The sequence below is a fragment of the Diadema antillarum genome, unplaced genomic scaffold, assembly GCF_040938485.1.
Source record: "Diadema antillarum isolate AM-2024a unplaced genomic scaffold, OU_Dant_1.0 seq00000786_RagTag, whole genome shotgun sequence".
NCBI classification, from domain to species: Eukaryota; Metazoa; Echinodermata; class Echinoidea; order Diadematoida; family Diadematidae; genus Diadema; species Diadema antillarum.
The window spans coordinates 664,828-680,360 of NW_027271674.1; the positions used below are offsets into that span (position 1 = coordinate 664,828).

The window sequence follows — 15,533 nt, forward strand, 5'->3', positions numbered from 1 at the left end:
CTAAATGCAAACACAAAGCTTGCTTCATCCGCTTGGAGAAATATTCCAAAATGCACCGACTGTAACACATGCATACGTCTACACCTATAGTGAATACCTACACATGCATACGCCTACACCTGTAAGTGGATCCTTTGTTGACAGTGACAATGAGCTGGTAATGAATGACTATGTTGCGGAACAAGAGAAAACAACACCACACCCATGGATTATGATTATTTGGAATGTGTTGCCATGGTACACTGACAATAAAGAAAACAGCAGAACACAATGTTCGTACGTGCGTGCGGTGTGTGTGTGTGTGTGCATATATATATTTGTGTGTGTGCGTATGTGTGTGTTTTGCTCATTTCAAACAGAACACCATTGCTGTACGACATTAGAGCAGTTGGCCCTATGGCTTTCTCTGCAGGCCATCCTGTCATAATAAAGTGGAGCTGGTTAGATACGCGCTCTAAAATCGGTCAAAATCAAGAGATGAAAATCAATGGCAGAGTTGTAAAGAATGGTCATGTTGTATACAATGACATATCCCCCTTTCAAATGTAAAACTGAGTTGAGTCACATCTGAGTACATCCTAAAGGTGCAAACACAGAATTGTTGTATCATATCCTGCCGACATGTTGCGGTAAATCTTATACAATCAACTCGGACTTGGTTCCATACTATCACAGGTTTGGGGCGTAGGCCCTACTACTTTGTAAACGAGGTAGTTCTGTAAGAGGACCTCGGGAGGAATCAAAGGGAAGAAAGAGGGTTTTTAAGGATTGAGTAATTGGCAGGGAGATGTATATTGCGATGGAGGTACGTGCAGGAGGAGAAATGATGGAAGAATCGAGAATATTTCGATAGATGGAGGGGTGACAAGAACCGGTCAGGTGGTGTCGACATTTCGAATACGTTGACAGCTCATCTCCACCACGTGTGCTTAACATTTTAGATCAATCTGGTATACATTCTGCACTTTTTTAATATTGCAGATGTTTCATCTAACTGTTTTCATTATTGCATTTTTAACTGTTATTAGTATATAGTTTAGTTTAGTTAATTTATTCTTTATTAGAAATCACACCCGTCACACGGACGGCCGGCCTAAAAAGGCCTATGAGTGATACATATACATCAAACATTATAAGTAATACAAAATATATAAATGTATCATGTAAGACATACAGACAATAAAAATAATTTAACATAACAAAAGAGAGAATATGGTGGGCTAAATAATACATAAAAGAGATATTCAGTTGTGGGAATATAATAAATTGTTACGGCACGTTAAAATAAGGCTGGCAAAACTGGTTACTTGACAGCACAGTGACTCTGATGACATTAAAAAAAAAGAATTGTTAGTAAATATGTAATCGAGAAAGAAATCCAACAGACAGAAGTCTCCTATTACAGCACAAAAAGTGCATAGTGTATGTAGCAGCTGCGCTCGAGAATTGTACCTATCATATCATGATAATCAACACAGATTACAAAAAAAAAAGTTTGCCAGGATACTTAAGAAATTTAAAAAAATCGCATCGTTTTGAATACAAAATGATATTCACCTTTGTTGTTCCAGTCCGTGATCATCGAATGGAATGTTTAAATAAACAACGTTCTTATTGTTTCTGTTTTCGAGGGGGTGTCTTCTACCTCTTTGTGAAAAATGATGACAAAAAATGTTAAATTAATATGCCTGTTTTCTGTTTGTTTTTTGTTTGTGTGTAACCAATGGTTTAAGTCCGTCTTATACCCACTACGCTACTTATTACCGCCATTGTCATGTCAATCTTCATTCTACTGTAGACAAAAAGTGAACATTGCTAGACAAGCGCAATCTGTCTTTCTTGCCTTTCATGCTTGATGTATTTTCTACTCTTATTGTATTGCTTTATTGATGGCTTTCTTGTGAAATTAACTTGAATCTAATTGAATTGAAATGAATTGAATTGAACGCTGCTCAGGTATTTTTGTCCAAATAACTGGGGATGGAAACATCCAGTAGGATGGAGTCATAATTGGTGCTTGAGATACTTAGTAAACGGTGAGAGTATTCATTACTGCACGTGAGTATTTATTTTCTTCTGACTTCCCTAATTCAATTCCTTTTTTCTATTTCCCCCACAGAGCCCTGCACGCCGGATTACTGCCAGAACGGGGGCACCTGCGTCGAGCGCTTGGACGAATCCCGAATGTGTCAGTGCCCATCACGTTACCATGGCGACACGTGCGAAACAAATGACCCAGGTAAGCGGCTGCAAATGATTGTCTCGTATGTTTGCCGTGCCTCATTTCTACTGAGTTGTACAAACCATTGAAAACTGAATGAAGCTTTAAAATATGATAGTACTTTGATTTATATATCAAATTTTTTTGACTTTGTAGTTTTGACTCTGCGGAGTTTTGACTCTGGAGTTTGTTTCATGTGATTAGCGGTATGGTTACCAGTAAGATATCGTTCAACACTTTAAAAATGACGATTCTCTAGCAGTTTAACATAGCTACAGTTTTCATGAGTTATCTTGCTCTTTCAGGTACTCTCCTGACACCCCCCCCCCCCCCAACATACTTAGTTCAGAATTTTCCTAGTGACCTTGTTCTCTGTTGCCTCTGGCATACGATTGCTATTGCAGCACTAACGCAAATTATGACAGACAAAATTAATTGCACCAAATTGTTCGTAGGGTTATTAGACTCTCCTACTCAATTACTTAGGATTAATGAAAAAATAGGTTTATAGGGAAGAAAGTGCATGGGAGCTCATCCCCAGTAATTTGAAGTTTGACATTTATTGATAAGCCAGTTCGGGGTTCCAGTTTGAGCATGAACAGAAAAAGGTCATTTGTATCGAGAGACAGGTTGGTTTTTAATTTCACTGAGATAAGCATCTGTAATGTAAAATCCTTGGAAAATGGTGCCTGCCAGTACATCCACCTGACAGCAAACCTGGTATTTGGCAATGTTAACAGGAAAAGTTTGTTAATGTATTCAAAACAGCACAATGAAATGGATAACTGCTTCCCAAAGTGTTGATTGACGAACCATTCTGGTCACTTCATCTACACAGGTTCATTCTTTGTTAGAATACGAGTTCCATGAATTGCTATGTTGGGCAAGCTGCTGCATTATGTCGCTTTGAATAGAGTGAAGTGCCTAACCAAGTGAGAAAAATGAAAGGTCATTGTACCCATGTGCACATGAGCTATCTCCGAACTGGCTTATTTTATCAAAGTTTGTGACACGTGCTAGCCGAACGTTTGGTATCTTGGAAAATAACTGATAAATAATAATTTAAAGAACAACCATCATTACAGAGCTAGCATAAATTGGATTGAATTTGGAAAGCATGCATTGTTATATAAATGGTACGGAGGGGGGGGGGGGGTGGATGGGGATAATTCGTTATATCTTGCTTCATAGTCAGCAAGGGAACTTTCTATGTTGTCTTCAAACATGACATCCCATTGTGTTTTCCTTTAAGGAATAATGATAATAGCAGTAGAAGTAGTAGTAGCAACAGCAATTATGAAAATGATAATAATGATAATAATAATAATAATAATAATAGAAATAATGATGATAAAATGATAATGATGATGATAATAATAATAATAATAATGATAATAATAATAAGAGAAATAATGATAATAAAATGATAATGATGATGATAATAATAATGATAATAATAACAATAATAACAGAAATAATGATAATTATTTGCATTCAAATAGCGCATAGTAATCTAAAAAGATTCTCTTACAGTCTGTAACGCGCATTGAAATTCTCCCTGTAAGCAGTTGTTGAGTAACAAGTAGAAACCCGGACTTTGCAAAGTCTTCTGTGCCCCTTTTCCTTTTTTCTTTTCTTCTCTCTTCTAGTACCGTGTTGTTTTGTAATATTATTGTTTCCTCTTCCTTGTATAATGTTGCGTCTGTTGTGTGTGTATATGTTTTTTTCTTGGTTTTAATTTATTTCATTTTTACATGAGTGGGCAATCGCATGCGCATGTGTGCATGTATTCACTGTTTAACATTTGAAGATTAGTCTGAAATTGTTTTTTTTTTTTTGTACTCAGTGATTACCGTTTATGATGATGTTGTTTAGCAACATATTAGGTTTTGAGTGATCTAAATAACACAAGCCTTGCTTTTTAGTGGACCATTTTTTTTCCTTATTTCCTTTTCTGTCAACCTTTCAACGTATGCATTGATGTTCTTAGTTATTCTACTGAATTGTACATAAATATACTTCACGATTCACATTGCATTACGCATTTTTTTTTTCAAACTGATCAAACAATGTTATGGTGTAATGCATGCTTAGTATTTTTGTTTTACTCTTTGTTGGATGTTGGATGGAAGATAGACTAAAGCTGAAATGAACTAAAATTAAGTGAAGATATACCATGACTTATACGCTGAGTAAAGAAGTTCATTATGATTTTCTCTTCAGAGAATTCGGAAATTTCAACCTCATAAAATCGAAAACTTGAAAAATATGCTAGCTATCATTTTCTTTTGCAAGGTGATATCCAAATTGCCCCTCACACGGACCCTGTTAGATAATGCTTCAATGTACGTTTACCATTTCCTTTCAATTCTCTCATAATCAGGTCGAGGAAACTGCAATGAATATTTCTACAACCAAACAACGGGGAATCTCACCTCGCCTAACTTTCCACTCGAATACAATGATTTTCTTACCTGCAACTATATCATCTACGCCCCGAACGCCGAAAGGATCCGTTTGACGTTCAACTTTATGCATATTGAGCAGTTTAAAGACGTATTGGATGTCGGTCTGGGGGACTGATATTGTTGCTGGGGTAATCTCCATCTCCATTGCCTTACTTCGCGAAAAATGCCAACTTGCAAACTGTATTATAAGAGTGTCAAACTGAAGCAAATGCATTTTGGGAAACAGTGTTTCAATCACAAGCCACAAATGATTGCGTCAGATCTTTTACTCGGCTTATGTATTGAAGTTTAACATTTAACATTTAAGGTGTTGCTGTCAAGCCAAGGCTAAGTTGAATTACAATTTGGAAGATGCTGCAAAAAAAAAAAAAAAAAAAAATCTGCAAAACCAGCTGCATTTCCCCTTCTGATTGCCAGGCTTTGGTCCCGAAATGCGCGATGCGTGATGCATACCATACTGGCACAGCACACCACTTCCAATGCCACCCCAAGACCGAGCTATATGGGCAACCATTCGAGTGTATATTTCCCCTGTGAAACTATAGTATTGAAACATAACGACGTTGGAGCAAAAGACAATGATGCAAAGATTTCAACTTCATTTCAACAATTTTATCTATGTTCATAATACAAATTTTATGTCAAAGCGTACCGGCTTGATGAAATATAATTTATGCATATCAATATAATACAGTGCGTGTAAAAAGAAGGTAATCCAACTGTAGAGGGCTACGTTTTCATAATTGTGAGAGCGTAATGTTAGTTGAGAGGAAGGGGAAAACTCTTCCTCTTTCCACTGATACCAAATTACGTTGACAAAATATTTAATGTCATTCATGACTGAGCACATGAACTTTACAGGCAATCAAAGGAGAACAAATAACCAAATGATTAAGTCGAGTTATTTGACTTGACAATGATGGCTTCCAATAGGTAAACAGATGCTAAATTTTAACCAAATAATTTAACTTGCCTCTGTGTACAATTTGTTGGAAAATTGGACGTGCAATTCATGACTATAGCTATTTCATAACCTCGTCTACTAGCCTACTCAAAGTCGATATTTTGTGAAAATCCCCACAATTCTGTTTGATTTGATTTGATTTGATTTATTTCCGCATTCAATCAGATACAAATTGAATATAAATTTCAAAAGCACAACGACAAAGAATAGCAAGTGAAATAAATCGATAACAGTACACAAATAGACACACATAAGTGATTGCATTGAGCAGTATACATACGCAAAAAAAAACATAAAATAAAATATGCAGTATTTTTTCAGTAAATAACAGAGATAATTGAATGCAGAAGACCGTCATCGCAATCGATTAAGCTTGAAATGAATGCGCCACTTTTTTTTTTCACTTAACGTTCAGCATGACATACTGTGGGAATTACACTGTAAGCCCTTGGTGTTAATGAATTATAGAAAGAAAAAAAATGCGATTCCGGCATGACAGGTTTTCTCTGACGATTATATTACAGGGTGGTCAGTACGAGTTCTCCGACGAGTACGATACCGCAGATTACGGATTACCCATCGTTCCATTGCCGGAGCCAATCACTTTTTTTGGCGATACTGTGTGGGCTAGCTTTTTCACGGACAGGAACATCGTTCGTCTAGGATACCACATCAGCTTTGCTGTTGGTAAGATTTACGTGTGTGGACTTGCCATGATTCTCTCTCTTTTTTTTTCTTTTTTTTTGCCTATCCCTAGTCTTTTGCATTGGGTAGTTGTTTGGGAAGTGATGATGTAATATTTTTCATTCGTATTATATATATATATATATATATATATATACATATATATTAGTATAAAACATCCATAAGGGGAATATACGTCGGAAAACGAGGTATCTTAAGGGGGAGTTCGTTCCAAAAGGGAATTTTTGATTCCCCTTAAGGTTTGGACAATGTTTTTCAAAGCCTTATCATTGATCTGGGGAATCAGGACTACTCCTCAGTAGGGCAAAGATGGCGTAGTGTGTGTAGATTGAAGACTGTACCATCAATACAGTTTTAGGGGAGATTGGCAGCGATGCAACAAAGGGAAAAAAAGGTGGGTGTATATATTGAATGTTGCATAGAAAACGGAACTTTTTGGGGAATTTTGGTATATCTGCTTTTTCTCAAAAAAAGTTTTTCTTATTATTACTTACATACAGAATTTAGTGATATTAGATGCATTTTCTGCTCTTGTCAGTTCAATGCTGCATTGAGCTCATATCAATGCATAATTTTTCAAAAAGGACAATATTTGCATTTTTCCTGAATATTTTGATAATTTTTTAATCAAAATTTCCCCAACTATCATTTAATTGCGCATTTTCCCTTAATGCTGGAAATAGTGTTATATATATATATATATATATATATGATATTGCAAGGATGAACAGTATATCATGGAGAGATGCTGGTATGTGAAGCACACCCCTCCGTTATGACAGATTTCTTCCTTTCTTTTTCTTTGATTCATTCGAATGAATTGACAACGGCACTATAACTATTCCGTTCAACCACACAGTAAAACTTCTTGCACTTGGAATTCGCTTGTACGACCTTTGATAACAGCTCTTTCCTATTATTTTACTATAGTATAATCTCTCCTATTGGTGCCTTATTTTCATTTGAACACAAGAGGGCGGGTTTAGCGTCATGTTTGCCGGAGTGTTGATTTGATTGCGTAGAAAATTTTGTTGTGCTGTTCTGTGACTAGAATATTCTGCATTGAGTAGTATATGGACAAAGACGGTAAAGAGACAAAAGTTTCCATAAGCATGATTAGTCAATAGAGATGAACTTGTGACAAACACATTGATTTCTTGTCGTTAGGACAATGAATTCCAAACTGTCACAAACAGCCGATGCACGACACAAAAGTTCATCGAATGAAGAAGAGCCTTTATTATGCGCAGTCTATTTTCGTATCTCATACTATACTTCTGCAATAAATGTTCACAACCTTTTCCGTCTTTTCAACATATCTTAATTCAATTGCTCCCCCTTTTTTTTTTCTTTCTTTCTTTTCCGCAGATGATGACGCATGTCTCCGGGAAAGCTGTCCTATCGGATTCAATTGCGTGGATGGAAATTTTACCTACGAATGCGTTGGTAAGTGCTGCTGGTCGTTGACCATTGGTTTAATAACTAAAAAAGGTGTTTTGAGTTAATTGTCATATTATGTACTACCTTGAAAAGCTTAGGCTATAAACCTAATAGAAAAGGAGCGCTATATCCTAGCGTTAGATGTAAAAATTCGTTTGTTTCAGAAAATGCTGCACTTTGCTCAAGCACATCTCATCACTATTTTGTTTCTCTCTATGAATGCAGAAATCGATGAATGTCTTTCGGAACCGTGTAACAATGGTGGAACATGTATTGATCTAGTTGGAAACTACACTTGTATGTGCCCCGCAACTCATTCTGGACCTAACTGTAACACTGGTAAGTGTATCGTAACTATTGCGTTTTGCGCTCAGATATTGCATATTGAGTTGGTCTTCATCCACGTAAAATCTGGGTTTCTGTTATGTCATTATAGGCATTATCTTTATTCATATTATCCCAAGAAAAAATGGTTATCAGTGATTCAGCCCTGAGATTCTTTCCATTAAGGTTGAGGGGATTAACTTTGACCTAATAAGAATATTTCTACCCCCCCCCCCCCCCCCCCCGCCAGTGGAGTTTGGGCCGGCACCGTTACATGCTTACCGTCAGTGATTGTGTGTTCCTTCAAACAGTTTTGTATACTAGGCATAGCTATACACTATTGTATAACTATAGTTTCCCCGCACACACAAAAATGACGCTGCCATGAAGTTAGTAGCAAAAGATTGTTTTAACTTTAAGCAGTTGATACACCTACTAGTATATAGATAGTGCAGTTTCATGACCCTCTCGGAAAACGCATAAGACTATAATATGTCTAGGAATATCTCTTATCTTTGAAACCTGGAGATTTTACGCGGTAGCTTTCATCGTAGTCATCACTGTTGTGTTGATATGTTTGCAGCACTTTTTCATCTGATAACACAGACACACACGCGCGCACACGCACACACACACACACACGCACGTATATACACATATACAAAATCAAATAAAGTTTTTCTGTTCGGTGCATTTACATGATTTTATGTTACATGATCTATGATATTGCAAATAAGTTATACGTTCCTCCTTTCATCTTCTTTTTTCTGTCAATACGACTTTCTGTTATTTGACTTTCGGTTGTTCTTTCTTCCCAGAAGTTCTTTCTCTAGTTTTATTTTTATGTTCTTTCTCTAGTTTTGAATGATGATTATTTTATGTTGTTTTATACATTGTCAACTGCTATATACGGACTCATTGAAAACAATGCTGTGGCTGGTAGGTTTTCTTCAAAAAAAAAAACTGGATTTAAATAACACACACACAACAAAACAGATATCTATAATGACTGCGTATTTCATGATGTATGAAACGGATGAGTTCTTCACCTTCACCTTGTATACAGTGGTCGATCCTTGCGTGAGTGACCCTTGCATCGCCAACAACACCGTCGTATGCGAGAACCTTGTGATTGCATATCAATGTAGATGTCGTGATGGGTGGGATGGCACCAACTGCGAAGTAGGTAAGTCAGGCCATGAGTGTGGACAGGATTGGAGTTTTAATCACCCATGGAGGATGACTATCAAATGCATGATCTTTGCAATGACACTCAACAGTTGGCAAAGTAACACGCAACACACACGCTCACACATTCTCACACACTTACACATACAGGTGAAAATTTCATGTAACGGTACTGTACTTTGAGTGGTTACAGTGTTTCCATCCGTGGTTCTGTAATAAACAACAAAGGGACAAAAGACGGATAGGATTAGTTCGGCTTCCAAAGATATTCAGCATGTTTAGTCTGTGCAGTTCCCAAAAGACAAGGAACATAATGATATTATTTCCACCAAGATATCGTTATGAAAAGAACGAGCTCGACATAGGGCTAAAATCATATCATAATCAACAAAGAAAGAAAATTCAGCGTAAGGAGATAACAGCATACAATGTAGAGACTGATTTTGTTAATAAATCAGTATTTGACTGAACATGTTTTCTCACTTTATATTATCCTACTTACAGTATCAATGTATTATGTCGGCTGATCAGCTGTAACTGACACTTTAATTGTCTTACTTAAAGGGTCCTACTAGTTGGGTAATATTATTAAAACATTTCTATGACATTTGCTCCTGCGACAGTTGCTCCGATGAAATGTCTGCACGCTAAGCCAAGCGTAAATTCTACCCCCAAACATAACCCCAACCCCAAACCTAATCCTCACATCAAACTAACCCTAAATCCCTATTAAAACACTAACCCTAGCCCTAACCCTTGGGAAGTTCCTGGAAAGTGCTTGAAAAAAAAGATAAGACCGGAAAAGCTGTCGCAGGATCAAATGTCGTGTCACTATTATGATATAGAAGTGATGCTCCGAATGACGTTGTGAATACAGTGTGTATTGTATATCTATACAAGCAGTTTAATGGTGAACTCTTCCTTGTATATGGCGTCATTCAGAGATCGACGAGTGTGCCTCGGACCCATGTCTGAACGGAGCAACATGCGACGATTTGATTGCCGCCTTTGAGTGCACATGCGCGCCAGGTTTCAGCGGACCCACATGCAGCATAAGTACGTAAATTTGAGCAACTCCACTTAGTGTTCAAGTTAACTCGAATGAATTGAGCAGGATGATAACAGGGTTAATAAACTGCTTCACAACCGCACTAACGATGTGAAAGTCAATCATGTGTTGAGAAACGGAGGCATTCCGCACCAACAGTTTGACTCAAAGACTAAAAGAATTGTTTTTAGATTTCATACGACGTTAATCCTATATACCGATTGGTATATTCCGTGTTCTGATCCCTTAGGTTGCTTCACTGCTGTTACGTGTAGTCACCTTACTATTCCTTGTACCTACCTTAATATGTTGAATGATTTATGGTAGTCGCTTTCAATATTCGAAATTATATCATTGAAGACGATTATTTGTATTTCATTGTTAAACCAAATTTAAACTATTAAAGTAGAATGTGTTGAAGGAAAGGTCTGACGAAGAATGAAAGACGTTTTGCCTTCCTCGTGTTAACAGACATCGACGAGTGCTCTCCCAACCCTTGCATAAATGGAGGATCATGTACGGATCTCATTAACGGATTCAGCTGCACTTGTCAACCAGGATTTTCAGGGACAACATGTGAAATAAGTATGTTGGCTTATGTAATATTTAATACTTGTATTTCGAGATTTCTTTGACGAGTGTTTGGTGTACGACTTGTAAGACAGTTTTGTTTAAGGCTAGTGAAATATTTATCTATTTATCCAGATCTTTCTTACTTTCAACTACTTACAAGTTTTGGATTTGTTGATTATACACATCCCATACTATTCTACTACATAAACACACAAATCTGCCTTGTTCTCAGGAAAATGTCTTGAAGGGATGATATATAGTTTTAGTTTAGGCCTATATAGCTTCAGGTTTCTGACTTTTCATGACATAATGAGAAGCATCTTCTGAAATATGACAGAGCATGTAATTCCAAGAAGAATTCAACGTTTGCTTTGATGATATTGGTTTTGAAGTGACTGAGATATCCAAAACCAGCGATATTAGAACCACTTTGTTTTAGTTTGTCAGCCATTTAACATGTTTAAAAACCGATTTTCATCAAATACACTTTGAATTCATGTTAGAATAGTATGCTCTGTAACATTTTATAAGTGATTTTTAAAGCTCAATCCTCATCCCGCTAACATTATACCATCCCTTTAAACCAATTTGCATCCCCCCCAGATATTGACGACTGTGATCCAAATCCATGTCAAAATAACGGCGCCTGCACAGACCTGATAAACGACTTTGCATGCAATTGTGTTGCGGGTTACACTGGGAAAGACTGCGGAACTGGTATGTACTTTAAATCAACTCAGATATTTAGTAAGAAAAAATATATGTGTAAACGTTTATTACATTTGTATGGCTTATTCTATATCTTTCTGTCTCTCTCTCTCTTTACACCCAAGATGTATTAATTTGTACAAAAGTCTTGACAAATCCGACAACCGTGGTTCATATTTTACCTTACTTGTCGAAATAATCCCCCAAAACCGTGTTTATCCTTGCCTGAAATGAAGCTTGAAATCAATGTTATCATGTAACTAATGGTGAAATACCCCCCCCCCCCCCTTGCACTGTTTTTTTAAGACGTTGCATAATTTCTATGCAGCAACATCAAATGTGGTTTAACCTTTCCAGTAATGTCAGGCTGGCTATATGCTGTATTAATCTAGCCAATAACAGCCCTTGTACATTATCATCACATTCTTTCTCGTTTTCTTTTTTAAGGTACTATTTTTTCTTTGATTCATGATACCCTCAGTATCCCCTATTTGGCCAATTGACTATTTAAATATAAGTACATGCGTTAAATCTTATAAAACTTTCCACTATATTTGTCCAGATATGCAAGGAAAGGTGCAAGTTACGATTGCTCTCGTGGATGGTGCATTCCAATGTCTTGTTAATCATAATAGTGCTTTAGCCTGTGAGGTGCCCACATAGTACAAGCACAGTCTTTTGAGTGGGTACCTCCACTTTTTTTTTCGCAGAATGTATGAATATGTTTGTATGACAAATGCCTCACTTTGTAATGACTTCTGACAAATGTTATTCTTTGCTATCTATGTGTAATTCCTTCAAATGCATGTCGAATTTATACTTTTTGTACATTCTGTTTAAAGAAGTGAAAATAAAACCTTTGAATTTGAATTTGAATTTGAATTGACATAATGATTTAGATGTCACTGGCAGAATATTAATTGGTTTCAAAGTTTATCGTGAGCGTATCCAAGTAATCTGATGTAGAATAGTTGAAATATTATTTTTAATCATATTGAACATAATTATCATGATATTCTTTTGATCATGTAGTGATGATCAGGGAATCATAAGTTAGTACAGGTCAACATGCGTTTGCTCATTTCTTTAAATCTAATGAAGTATGAGAGCATTCCTGTGTGCTATCTCTCTCCATATTGATTTGTTCTTCTCAATGAATTGTACAGAAAAATATGGATGTTTATGATTCACCAAATTCTTATTTGGTTTCCCTGTTGCCAATGCGCAGATATCGACGAATGCGCCAGTGACCCCTGTCTCAATGGTGCCACTTGTATGGACCTCGTCAACGGGTTTACTTGCGCATGTGTACCCGGCTACACTGAAGTCCTTTGCGATGTCGGTGAGAGTTGTGGGAATTGCTGCTGCAAACACCCAAAGCCAGTGATGCTGGGGGTGCATGTCTTGTGCAATGTGTACAGTGCGCGCGCGTTTTTTGTACTTGCGTGTTTGCTCTTGCAGATGCCTATCTTTGATAGAAGTAGAGAGCAGAAAATCAAACGAGGGATAACACTTAATTGTCTCAGATTAGTTTGTCCACAGTGAAATAGCTGAATTCATTTTTTTTCTGTTCTGAATGCTTTATAACAGCTTATGACTAAACCAGTACTACTGCCCTCACGTAATGAAGTTGAAGTTCATTATCTATCTATATTCACATGTTTACATGGCATAAGACAACAAAAGACACATACATGAATACTGGAAAAAAAGGTATCAGAAAATAGCATGAATGCTAATCAAGGCCGATACCTGTCTGAAACAAGGATTGTAAAAACGTAATAAGTACAGTACAATAAATAGTTCTAAAATTGCAGTTTGAAAATACATGAAACATGAACATATTTACAAGTATTTACATTACTAAAGATTTAAGTTAAAAACTTGACATGATAGTTCATCTCCTACAATAAGTGTAAATAAATATGTGAGTCTACAATAGTGTAACTATAATAAGCAAGGAATATATATATATATATATATATATATATATATATGAATATGTTGCTTTATGATATTCAGCTGTAAAATTGGTGACACACATAATAATATTTTTGGTATTACACAGCCAACAAGTGCGATTTTAGTGATCTACGAAATGAATATGTTAAGCTGCACTCCCGTATGGGTAGCGGCAGATCATTCCATAGAGATACACCAACAAAATGACAAAGAAAGCTTTCCGTAATTGGTCTTAATTTTAGGCAAGTTCAAATCTTATCTTGTAATACTTCGAGTATTGGGATACAAATGAACAATATCTAGAAGCTGAATGAGGCAGATTACCATTTATAAGATTGTATATAGATGAACAGAAACACAACTTTTGCAGTTGAAAAATATTTAGAAGCTTTAAATTAAAGAAAAAATTGGCATTGATGGACTTATAAAAGGGCTGAAAGAAATAACTCTTCCTGCCATCTTTTGGGTAATATACAGGCACTATAAATTTGATTCATAAGTACTCCCCCCAAACTTCTATTCCATATTCAAGATGAGGTTGCAATAGTGTCTTACACAGTGTATCAAGATATACCTCGGCACATAATGCCCTATTCAAAATAATATACCAACCTTTTTCCTCAGGTTATTGTTTATCTTTTCAATGTGAGTTTCCCCATTTAAATGTTTATCAATATGCAGGCCAACAAAAGAAACAGCATCTACTTCTTTAATTCCCGTATTAGCTATTGTCATTTTCCCTTCCACTTTGACCGGTCGATGTCTTCCCCTAACAATAATATAATTTGTTTTTGATAAATTAATTGTCAATTTTTTAACAATACACCACTTAGCTACCTCCCAAAGATGCACATTGACTTGAGACATATCTACTCTACCATCTTTGACTGGGAAAGTATGAAATAAATTATTGTCATCTGCAAAAATTTTGAATTCAAAGAAATTAGTTGAATTAGGCAGATCATCAATATAAGTAAGAAACAGTGATGGGCCCAACACAGATCCCTTAGGGACACCACAAATAATAAGTCGTCTGCATGGGAGACATTTATTTTTCCCATCATAAGTAAAAAAATTGATATCTATTACTCAAATAGTCTCGGAACCACTGGAGAGGTGTGCCTCTGACTCCATAATGATCTACTGCACAAGATATCATGATTTATTGTATCAAATGCTTTCTGGAAATCAGTAAACACTCCTAGTGTTACTCTGCCTTCATCTAAGGATTTTGACATCTCATTCACTAAACTAACCAGAGACAGCTTAATGTTGATGTTAGTAATGATGTTGTTTACTTTGACACTGGATATTCCCCTTTGCCTTATTGGAAAGCTTTCTGGGGTTTCTTTCTTACCCACTGGGTGACATGATTAAGTATTTCAAGTGCTCTTTTCTTTTTACTTTATGACCTTACTAGTAATTCATTTGTACTGTTTCAATAGTTACTTGTGTACAAGCAGTGTTCACTTCAGATCGCCGCAGTACACGTCTGAATAAGAACTATCTCCTGACATATTATGTTTATTTCTTTGTTCCTCCTCAGACATTAACGAATGCAGTTCCGACCCGTGCATGTTCGGATCCTGCAATGATCTCGTCAACAGTTACACATGTGACTGTATCCCTGGGTACACGGGAATGAACTGCGATATAAGTAAGGCACCAAGAACTCGTACTCCTCTCCTCCGAATACCCTACTCACAATCTTCTTGTATTGCGTCTCATTCCCGTCCACGAGTCTTTCGAGATATAGCAGACATTTGATTGCCAACCGCGTATATCAAAATTGCTGAAGCAAGTGCCCGTGTGGAAATGAAATGAATTAATTAATGAATCACTATGCTAATGATGATGATGATAATGATAATGATGATAATAATAATAATGATAATCATAATCATAATAATAATAATAATAATAATACATTAT

The 15,533-nt window shown here is 36.3% G+C and overlaps 1 protein-coding gene across 1 annotated transcript in view; it reads left to right on the plus strand.

The window, feature by feature from the left end:
* LOC139739181 (uncharacterized) overlaps positions 1-15,533 on the plus strand; it is a 52,704-nt gene that overhangs the window by 144 nt on the left and 37,027 nt on the right. The window contains exons 2-12 of the mRNA XM_071649796.1: positions 2,120-2,239; positions 4,605-4,777; positions 6,178-6,340; positions 7,727-7,804; positions 8,024-8,137; positions 9,189-9,308; positions 10,253-10,366; positions 10,830-10,943; positions 11,535-11,648; positions 12,868-12,981; positions 15,148-15,258. Of these exons, the coding sequence (XP_071505897.1) occupies positions 2,120-2,239; positions 4,605-4,777; positions 6,178-6,340; positions 7,727-7,804; positions 8,024-8,137; positions 9,189-9,308; positions 10,253-10,366; positions 10,830-10,943; positions 11,535-11,648; positions 12,868-12,981; positions 15,148-15,258 (1,335 nt within the window). The remainder of the gene's footprint in view (positions 1-2,119; positions 2,240-4,604; positions 4,778-6,177; positions 6,341-7,726; positions 7,805-8,023; positions 8,138-9,188; positions 9,309-10,252; positions 10,367-10,829; positions 10,944-11,534; positions 11,649-12,867; positions 12,982-15,147; positions 15,259-15,533) is intronic.